This window comes from Pimephales promelas, chromosome 18 (genome assembly GCF_988280905.1).
Source record: "Pimephales promelas chromosome 18, fPimPro1.hap1.1, whole genome shotgun sequence".
NCBI classification, from domain to species: domain Eukaryota; kingdom Metazoa; phylum Chordata; class Actinopteri; order Cypriniformes; family Leuciscidae; genus Pimephales; species Pimephales promelas.
The window spans coordinates 33,576,117-33,587,502 of NC_142786.1; the positions used below are offsets into that span (position 1 = coordinate 33,576,117).

Sequence of the window (11,386 nt, forward strand, 5' to 3'; positions counted from 1 at the left end):
AATTAATCACGCAAAGCTCTTTATCTAAACCTCTCTACACAACCGCGGGGACTCGCGCGTCCTCCGTATCGACTACGTGTCTGTAGTTTTTTAACACTTTTTACTCGTGTTTGTAGTTCTAATCGAATCCTCGTCCAACGCGCAATGGTTTGTGGGCAATATCAGCCGTTAGAGTGTGCATCGATCTACACTTCGGATTCTGACGGAAAAAGTAGACCATCCGGGTATCTTTGAAACACTAATTTCAACATACTACGATTTGGGACGTACTAATTCTATTTTCGAATACTAATTAGGACGGATAGTATGCGAATTGGGACGCAGAGATAGATTCATGGACTCTGCAATTGCTGCAATGGCCTTGTGTAACTTCCATGATGACACCTACCGAGGAGATATCTATAGAGTGAGGGAGAGATTGGGGTTGAGCCGAGGTCAATCAGGCTGTAACGTAGCCTATACTAGACTATTTCATGTAAAAACAAGTGCCTCTGTCCGAAATGCACCACATAACAAATCATGGTTTGTAGCATTACATGGCCCAATTTGAACTATTTTGCTAGTTATCATTTCTATCATTCTAAATGATAAAACTTGCATACCATATTTCTAAACACAGGCTTACATTATAACACGAATGATTCCAACTAATCTGACTGGATAAGCAGCAGTCAGTGTATATCATGATAGCAGTGTTTGAAATGTTTCAAATACTGTTTGAAAATAATATCACTTGCAAAAGTTTTCTTTAAAATTTTGAATTAAAAGGTTAAATTATCATATTTATTAGAGAAGGCAATAATTAAACATAAAGTGGTCACAACAGTATTGATTTACATACTACGTTTAAAAAATAGTATTCTGTTTTCAGTACAAAGTTGCTGCTCAGTATGCAGTAAGCATCATGCCATTGTAAACACAGCCTGTTTTGTTTGAGCATGCGTGCACGGTGACAACCCCACGAGACTCCACCTTCCAGTAACGAGAGATGGTTTATGATCTGCACACACAGTGGCGACAGACAGACTCGCAGAAATCATCCGATGTTTTCACAAAGCCAGTGCATCTGGCGTGAAAGTGTTTGAAACCGGACAGGACAGGATTAGAACAAAAGATTCACTCGCGGGAGAACACGAGAGAGAGGACAGCGTTCAGTTCGCGAATGGGAAGCAGCAAAACGGTGCATGTGATGGTCAATACGCGGAAGCTTTTGCGTCGAATTCGAACGGGCGCGTTCGTTGTGCGTTGTTGATTTAGTAATATAGCGAGTGCTGTTAGATTATAAATATACCGTAATCAATAATGTGGGCTGGCTTGTCAACTTAATTGACTCGTTGCTTGTTTAGACATTAATCTGAGCTAGTTTTTTCCTAATCTTTATAATTTGCTAATGAAATAAAGATAATGGCTTATTGGCGAGCCGAGGGCTAAGCGACTGGTCGGAGTGCCAAATGCAAGTCCGATAGAGCAAACTGGAATTGGAGATGGAACACAAGAATTTGATGATCTACTTTTGGAGGCCTCGACCATATTAACCTCTTGTCTAGCACCACGGACAGCGACCATGAACAGGTTACGCAGGAAAGCGTGCGTGGCTCTTTTAGTGTTCACTTTGTTCATTTTTGGCACTATGATGGGCCTACGAACCCTCAAACCCACTGATGGCTTTTCGGATCTTGCTCCAGGAATGGAGTTGATGCCTTTGGTTGGAGAGCGACTGGACCAGAGACCCAATAATGTAGTTGAATCAGCAGGTCAAAATGGAGGTGGGGGGAGTGACACTAAGATAGTGTTTTCCAACTCGGGTCCTGACCACAGCATATTCTATGACATTCACATCTTCTATTATTTATGGTATGGCTCGCCACCGATGGATGCTGGTTATATACATTGGGACCATGTGCTGGTACCACACTGGGACCCCAAAATAGCTGCCAGTCACCCGAAAGGACGACACAATCCTCCAGACGACATTGCGTCCAGTTATTACCCTGAACAGGGACCCTACAGCTCCAGAGATCCAGATGTCATTGAATCCCACATGGCGCAAATCGAAGCTGCAGCCACAGGTTTTACAGCCAAGAGACAATTTCAGCTCATTTATATTATTTAACATTTATGATATTTGTTTTTATTTGACAATTTTTGTGCAGTGTGGATGGTTTATCATATAAAGACTAAAATAGACGTATTGTTGCTTGAACGATGCCAGGTGTGGTGGTCCTGTCCTGGTACCCGCCTGACGTGGCAGATGAACATGGCAAACCCTCAGAGGATCTGGTGCCAGCTGTAATGGACGCTGCCCATAGACACAGTATCAAGGTAACTGGTGAGAGATCCATAAAACTTATCAAACTTACACTTTGTTTATGAATTTTTTTTAACACTGTACAGCATGTATCCTTGAAATTAAGGACAACTTTGTACCTTATCTCCCCCTAAAACATGCATATTAGTACCTGAGAGCATGTGTTCCTAAACATTGGTGTTCGCTGCCTTGAAGCCCTTAGTACTTGAAGTACCCCCCTCAGATTTCAAGTATTATTTCTGTAATTTAACAACACAGATATGCATTTTCAAAGTTCTCTGATCATGTCAGTTAATAATCGCATAACATGCAAGTAACTGACAAAAGTACTCTTTTTATTTTTAAAGTTTTTAGTTTAGACTATAGATATCCATATGAAAATGTGTCGTATTGATACTGCTGAGAAATCCAGACAAAGAATAGGCCTACTGTTAATAGTTATTTTAAAGGGCATTCAAACTTGGGTTTCGCTCTTGTTCTTTCTCCAGAGTGAATAGATAAATAACTCCTACTGACGTCATATGCCCGTGACTCTACATTTACTGAACAGCATTCAACTCTCAAGGTGCTTCATGCTAAAGGGTCCGTGCTACAACATGAGTTAGATAGCTTTCACATTGTCACACCCTTCCTTTTTTTCGTATTTGTATCTCTATATAAGTTCAAGCGTGTATGAATGTTTGTTTTTTTGCTGCTGTGTTGGTTGTACTCTCACTTGATGACCTGGTTTCAGATTGTTCATGTCTTTTGTGTGTCTGTTGTAGTAAGTTTCCTGTCATCTTTGTGATCATTTAATCCCAGGCGTTGTCTTGCATCTACCACTTTTGGTGTCAACAGACTGGTGTGTATTTAGAGGAGTTCACTTTGAAATTAATTTTTGGGATGTTTTATCTTACATCAAGGGCATCCAAGATGTAGGTGTCTTTGTTTCCACAGTATTTTCAACTTTGATATTTTTAGCTCAAACCGTTGTTGTCTGTCAAGTCATATAATGGAGGTCTATGGTCACCACCTCAAAGAGCATGCACAGAGAAGTCCAAATTAAACATGATTTAATGACTCGTAAATGTAAGTACACATTGATGGCCTAAGACACGAAACGAGCAGTTTGTGTGAGAAAACGAACAGTATTTATATCGTTTTTACCTCTTATAACCACAGCCACGTCCAACTGATCTGAGGGCGCGGGCGCTTCGGTCTGCACAAGCGCTGGAAGTGATCTCTCCTGCGGTTGCGAAAACAATTCAACATCGTCTGTTGATAAATCGAAAAGGTCTTCCATTACGATTTCCTGTATATCTAAAAATGTTTAGATCTTCACAGTGAAAGGGAACGCTTCTGAAATCTTTTACCATGTCAGATCGCAAGCTTTTAATTCGGTGGAACATTAGTCAAATGTTGTAAACTTTGGTCCACAAAATTGTTGGAAATTATGCAAATGTGAATGTAAAGAAAGTTAACTATATAATCTGATTATCCGATCAATTATAACTGAGTATAAACTGGTATAACTGAGCTTCTAATTATTTGGTTATGTCAATTCAGCAGCCATAACCTAATATCTCAAGTCTGTACATGTTATTCCAAAGAAAATCCTCTCGTCCTCTCGTTATCCTCTAGCTATGTAGGCATCCTTTAAAGGAATAGGGCGTAATTGTAATCCACTGACGGTCACTGCTGTATTACAGGCTTTCTAAAATCTTGCCAACAGTAATATTATAAGTTAAGGCAGTAATAGCAAATAACAATAGATTTGAAAAATGATTCAGCGAAAATAAGTGTTATCATTGCAATATGAAGGGTGACTCGGAAGGGTGAACATGACTTTGCCCTATATTAGAAGAATTGTTCATGCTTTTTTTGGATGAGTCACTTATTATAATTGATTGAGCTTGCTAGTGGTTGCATAAGGCTCTATCTTGACTGCCTAGAGCTGTGTTTACCATCTATTCCTGATGAGCCGTTGCTGAGCCTTTTTGTCAGTCGTGTTTTGTAATCCCCGGGTGTGAAGAGAAGCGAGTCCGTAACACCGTGCCTCTGATTATAGTCATGTTGGTGTCCTTCTGTCTTGGTGATTTGGAAGGTAATTCTGTCCCAGTGTGGTCAGTGAATGAGTTGTGTTCTCCCCTGTGGCATGGGATTGTTGAATTTTAGCTGTAATATTGGGGATTTGAGTTTTAAAAACAGCTTCTTCAGTATGTCCTTTATCTGTACAGTAATGTGCAAGACAAAGACCTTGAATTTTGCACCTGCTCAACTGTTCAGTTTTGAGGAAATAAAGCGTTGCATTCTGTGGTGCATATGCCATTTTAATTCTTGTAATACACAAGGGGCTGTATCACAAGCCAATGGCAAAATCTTTTAACAAAATCTTTGAATTCAAATCTTTGAAATCATTTGTACTCATTCATAATAGCTCCCGATGGCTATAGAGGCTGCTTGAGCAGTGGGGCGAATTGAAGCGTATCTCTTCATTGGATGTGCTTTGTTTCCCATCAGAATTGACAATGCTGGAGTATGGGCTTTGTGTCTGATCACAATCCTCACCACCCCACTGATGTCTGTAGCTGCAGTCCTTACAGCCACAAAAGAGCTAAAGCTCGGCCAGTCATGCACTGAAACAGTTCGAGAGACTGTTAGGCCTCCTGACAGCAGCGTCCAATGTGATCCCCTTTGGCCTGCTGTACAGGAGACCTTTGCAGTGGTGGCTCAGGACCAGAGGGTTCTCCCACTTTGTATGATCAAGATAATGTGGCCGGTGTCTCCTCGGTTATATGGAGGAAACACTGGTTCTTGACCCAGGGTCCGGTGTTGGGAGTTGCGATCTCGACAGATGATTCCCTCACCGGCTGGAGAGCTCAGGGTCTGTGGAGGACTCATCATCTCTCTTGGCACATAAATTGCCTGGAGATGAAGACCATCTTCAATGCGTTGAGATCAACATTTGTACTTCATTATCTCATGAACATTTCATGTTTAAAACAGTCCGTAAAGAGACCTTTCCTTGGCTGTAAGATGATATTGCGTAAGATTATAGGATGACACCTGATTTGCATAATGTGTTCCATTTTTGCAAATTCATAATTCAGCTGAATTGTGAATGTTTTCCTGCCATATATTTGTTGTTTTAACTTGAATATAATTATAATGTGGCCTTCATTATGTAATGAATGAATAGTTAATAGCCCCTTTCACACAGCGCATTGATCCCGGGAAATTGCCAGAACGCCTTCTGTGTGAACGCAAACACGACCCGGGATTGATGGCTGGACCGATGCCGGGTTGGGGACATAGTAACATTGCCGGGATCAGTCCAGGAATGAGCGCTGTGAACAAAAGCCAGGACCAATGCCGTAGGGGGCGTGTCATAGTGATGTCGCTCGTGCCATCGCGCGACTCTGTTGCTCTCAGAAGAAAGTGTGTGTTCGTCATCAACAAAGAAACGAACTGATGTCTGCAAACCGGAGCGAAGCAGAGACCAGGAGCTCCTCTCTATCCGCGCTGAAGCGGAGATCGTTCACCAGCTGTGGATCGGTGTGAGCGTGTACATGTTTTCCACGCGTCCGTTACACGTCTCGTCCTGACGTCATGCGTGTTTCCGGGATCTTTATGGGTTGTGTGTGAACGCACTCACAGATCCCGGCAAATCACTGACAGTGTGAATGAACCCAAATCAAACAATGCCGGCTCACATTATCCGCGTATTTTCCAGAATCTCTGCTAATGAGTGAACAATTGATGAGAAATACAGTAATGCCACAGTCCTTTTTTATGCATCTTGTGCATCATGGTGAGTTGTCATGAAGAATATTGACAGAAGCTTTTTTCTGATTACAAGTCATTACCACAACAGTCGGTCACAGAAGAACGTGCAACACTTCAGGTGTAGAGCACCCGTGATTTAAATAGTCAGAAACCTCGTTCTCCAGACGGTTTGAGTGGAACGGTTGTACTGCACATGTTCTCATCCGAAGTGTGTGATGTCAAACCGTCACTGGCGGTCTGAGCTGTGTCGCCAAATGCAGGTTGTCATGGAAACAGCTCACGGAGACCTTCCAGGTTGGCCGTGTGGGAAAGTGGTGGGTGTTTGTGCTTTCCAGGCCCTGAGGGTTCAGCAGTTCGATCATCCATGTGCATGTTGCTGTCACTGAAGTGGAGAGGGTCCGTCTCAGTGGAGTGCTCAACACGACACCTCTGTGTCTTAAGTTATGTTTCTGGGACTTTAAAACATCATCTGACAGCCCCCTTATAAAGGTGTTGCAGTACAATAGAGCAATATGTTCAGTAACTGTTCCAAAGCGACTCATATTGCATTAATATTTAGCATTGCTAACACCATGCTCTTGAGCTACAGGAAGGCTGTATCACGCTCAAAATGATTTGTTACATTTATCCGGGTACTAAAGGGTACTGCCAATCTCATCGCGCCGGCAGCCATATTGCACCAGGACGTCCGCCATTCACCAGCTTATTGATGGGAAGGAGACAGAGTGGGTTGAACCCCATACTCGTTTTCGGAGGACATCCTGGGATTTTTAATGACCACAGCGAGTTAGGACCTCGGTTTAACGTCTCATCCAAAGGACAGTGCTTTTTTCCAGTGTAGTGTCCCCATCACTGGGGCGTTAGGGCACACAGGGTGAGCTGAGCACCCCCTATTGGCCTCACCCTTTTCCAGCAGCAAACTGGTTTTCCCAGGAGGTCTCCCATCCGGGTACTGACCATGCTTAACCCTGCTTGGCTTCAGTGGGCTTTTAACTGGTTTGGCACAGTTCAGGGGGACGCCCTGGATACTCCATCTAAGGCCCTGATTGGGGGTGACAGTGGTGATTTGGGGGTGCAGTTAAATCCTGCAGAGTGAGTTCAATAAAAGTGTGTGATGAGCGGCTCACAGTCAGCTGTATTATTTAAAGAGTCTGCTTGCATGTAGCATTAAGCCGCCTTCATGGACACAATCGCGGTTCTCTCTGCTGCACGTTTCTGTCTGTGTATGTTTGTGGTGCCCTAAAAACGAACACAAATGCACCAGTGTTTGATAGAGTAAAGTGAGAGTATGAACAACAGACTAACACTGCAGGGTGTGCCGCCGGGATCATTCTAGCAAATCATTGAGACGCACACCAGCATAAAATGTGCCCTGCCGCACTTGTTTTGATATTTTGCATCTAATGCACGTCATTCATTCTCACATTTTTAGTGTACCTTACTGTCCACATACGTTTTTTTGTTGCATTTCACTGTATCATTATCAAGATATGTATTAGTTTATTACAGGCAGATGTTGGCTGTATGTTTGAATTACACATTTAGATACTGCTAGGGATTTATTTTCTTCCTTATTTTATTAAATCCAATTCTTTACAGGTTGCGTTTCACCTGCAGCCCTACAAAGGCCGGACAGACCTCAGTGTGCATGACAACATCAAATACATCATTGACAAGTAAGTTCAGAGAGTTCCTGTCTGCTAACCTGAAGGTGTAGCCCTTCTCCATCCTGATGAGGCTTGTTGACCTCTGGAGATGGAGATGGAATCCAATCCAGCCTGGCCAAAGGAAAAAGAGAGCAGTGTTTTAAAAATAGAGGACTTTTCTTACATGAATCATTCATGAAACAGAACGTATAACATTACCTGATGCAATAGCGGCTAACCCACTTGTGTTCAAGAGCCTGTAACAATGGCTGCAGTCTGTAAAACAATCCACTGACTGGATCATGGATCATATTTCTTTATTTCTTTTTTTAGCGGACATGGTATAAAGATATTTAACCATGATGTGTTCTCCTCTGGCAACAGGAATACTTTAGAAAGAAAGGCATTATGTAAAACTGATTTAGGTGTAGGTTTACATGGTCTAAGTATACGGTAATACAGACAGCTTATAACCATGTGTTCTGAGATACTCACCTTTAGAACAAGCACACACAACATCCCTTTTTACAATGTTGGAGTCAGGTTATTTAGTTTTTTTAGAAAATCATACCTGCAAACTTGTCGCTTTTCGGTGCCAAATCGCCAGCGATAGAGCGGTCATCGCAAACACTCTCGCTGAGCAAACTCCCTCCTTTACTCTGAGGAGTTTGCAGGTACAAATGTAAAATAAATAACAAAATAAACGTAAAATAAAATGTACAAACAAAACCAACACTGTATTTTTGATTACCAAAAATGATCATTATCATTCATGAACCCATGAATGCAAAAAAAAAAAAAAAAAAAACATCATCTTTTAGAAAACGTACATTTTACTAATACATATTTCTAAAAGAAAATGTTTTGGAAAGGATTGTGAAAATACTTATAAAATAGCATTAGAACTAACTAACAATTACAATGAGCAAGACATTTGTTACAATATTTATTCATCTTTGTTATAATTATTTAATAAAAATACAACTACTTAATGTTAGTTCATGTTAGCTTCATTAAATGAATATTAAAATCAATTTAACAAATGAACACAAGTAAATGTTCAAATTAACGTTTAACTAAGGATAACGGTATAGATGTCACGATTTACTCCCCCTCACGCCTTTCTAAATATGTACGGCTTTACTTTATTCTGTGGAAACTAATGGAAGATGTTTTGAGAGGAACCTCAGTGTGTTGTTCATACAGTGGCAGTCAATGGTGACCAAAACTGTTCCAAGAATATCTTCTTTTGCGTTCCACAGAGGAAAGAAACGGGTAAATCTTTACAATAAGGCTCCATCAATTAACATTGGTTAATACATTTGGTAATATTAATTAATATAAAACTGAGTTAATTTGTGCATTTGCACAATTAGTTATATTAACTAATTTCAGTATATGCAACCTAATATGCTTAAAAAAACTGTCGATTAAACATGTTTTGTTTGTTATTAGTTGATGAGACCTAATGCATAATGGTAATTAATTGAGCTTTTTTAGTGTTGCCAATAAATGCAATATTTTTATGTAAAACAAATATTATTTAAATAGCAAATACAGTGTGTATGTGTACTTAGGTCCACACTGAGCTGATGATAAATAAACTAACTGAAATGTCTCTACAGATATGGGCATCACGGGGCTTTCTACAGGTTTAAGTCCAGCACTGGGAAGGTCCTTCCACTGTTTTACGTGTACGATTCGTACCTGATGCCGCCCGAGACCTGGGCTGAGCTGCTGACCGTCAGAGGATCGCACAGTCTCCGAGGAACTCCTTACGACGGCGTCTTCATCGGCCTCATTGTGGAGGAGCGCCACAAGCAGGAGATCCAGGCTGGGGGCTTCGACGGCATGTACACCTACTTCGCTTCCAATGGCTTTTCCTTTGGGTCTTCTCACCAGAACTGGAAAGCAATCAAAGCTTTCTGCGACAAGAACAACTTACTGTTTGTACCTAGCGCTGGGCCGGGCTACATGGACACCGCAGTTCGGCCGTGGAACAACCACAACACCCGCAACAGAGTGAACGGACGATATTACGAGACCTCTTTGCAGGCGGCGATATCGGTAAGGCCTGACATCATCACCATCACCTCGTTTAACGAGTGGCACGAAGGAACTCAGATCGAGAGGGCCGTGCCCAAGAAGACTGTGGCCCGTCTGTATTTGGACTACAAACCCCATCAGCCAGAGCATTACCTGGAGCTCACCAGGAAGTGGGCGGAACATTTCAGTAAGGAGAAAGAGCAGTGGCTCATGTGACCTCGTGACTTCTTACCAACGTTGACTTCTGTGTTTAGATTGTTTAACACTAACGTTGTCGATTGTGATCCTTCAATTTATGCATACATTTGAATGGCAGCTAACTAGAAAGGACAAGCCACCTTCTTGCTCGCATTTGATTCATTGATAAACGATTGATTTACTGTAAGCGGTCCTGCTTCGGATGGTGTAAGTTAGCCATCACCGGCCATCACCAGCCATCATGGGGTTTGCCCCCGAGTCACGAAAGGCTTGTTTACGCCGGGTCACTCAGAGCTGCAATTGAACAAAATAATAATGTGTTCTGAACACAAAGCGCGTGCACAATTTATATGGTATGATTTGAGGGTTTTGTCATTTTTGGAGCTCCGCAGCATCCATCTTCATCCCCCATCATTGGATGGAGAGGGAGACGATGATGATGATGATGATGATGATATTCCTCTTCCTGTATTCCACAGAAGAAAAGAAGAAATCTTATTGTTTGGAATTAAACGATGCCGAGTGAAATTGCAGTTGTAGCTATTCCTGTAACATTAGGCCTTGAACTGACTGACTTCTGCAGCAAAAGTGTGGCCTGAGTATTTGAAGACTGGACCTTTAATTGTGTGTTTGGACGACAGATAACACTGATTGGTGATTGTGGTTATGGTTTGTTTGGATAATGGCTGGGTTTATTACGTTCTGTAAATCCTATTAATTATGCATATTGTAATCCATGTTTAATATTAAACTGAAAGAAATGATTATTTTGCCATAATGCCAAGTAATACAGAGTATAAAGAAATTGAACAGAATGCATGTGTAAATCAATTCTTATGCAAATTTCACATTTAAGCCAATGTCTCAATTTAAATAAGAGCAATTGCTAATTTTTGTATATTATTATTTATGGAAAATTTACTAGAATTACCTTTAAATTAGCACTGATGTGCCGTGTAGATGAGAGACTAACTGAGTTTATCCCTGTCGGACAGAGCACAACACTGGCTTTCCTGGATCCAGCTTGGACGGTGTTGTCATGTACAGTATGATGAATAACATTTAGTGTCTGGGTAGATGTTGCTTTGTGTTGAGCTAATGTTAGCCAGTGCTGTTACAGCGATTTATGACCGTCAGCCCGGCACAAAGCAACACTAAACACACACACACACACACACACACACACACACACACACACACACACTTCAGCTGCGTTGCGTAACCAGAGGACGAACTGCACCACGCCAAACACAATCAGCAGCACTATGCTGAAATAGCCACAGAAGAAAAAAACAGAGACTTTTATGCAATAACCTGAATAAGCACAAATAGTTCCACTCTGTGGGTGTATTCTGCTATCGAGGTGGTCGCCAGATAGTTAGGATGTTAATATCCTTTCTTGTGTTCTTGCGGGGGGAAGTTA

The 11,386-nt window shown here is 41.5% G+C and overlaps 1 protein-coding gene across 1 annotated transcript; it reads left to right on the plus strand.

Moving 5' to 3' along the window:
• The first annotated feature begins 944 nt into the window (after nt 1–944).
• Nucleotides 945–10,727, plus strand: maneal (mannosidase endo-alpha like). The gene is made up of 4 exons (XM_039651448.2): nt 945–2,069; nt 2,213–2,322; nt 7,673–7,749; nt 9,345–10,727. Exons 1-4 carry the CDS (start codon nt 1,565–1,567, stop codon nt 9,979–9,981), a joined length of 1,329 nt encoding a protein of 442 aa, XP_039507382.2. The 5' UTR covers nt 945–1,564; the 3' UTR covers nt 9,982–10,727.
• The last annotated feature ends 659 nt before the right edge of the window (nt 10,728–11,386 follow it).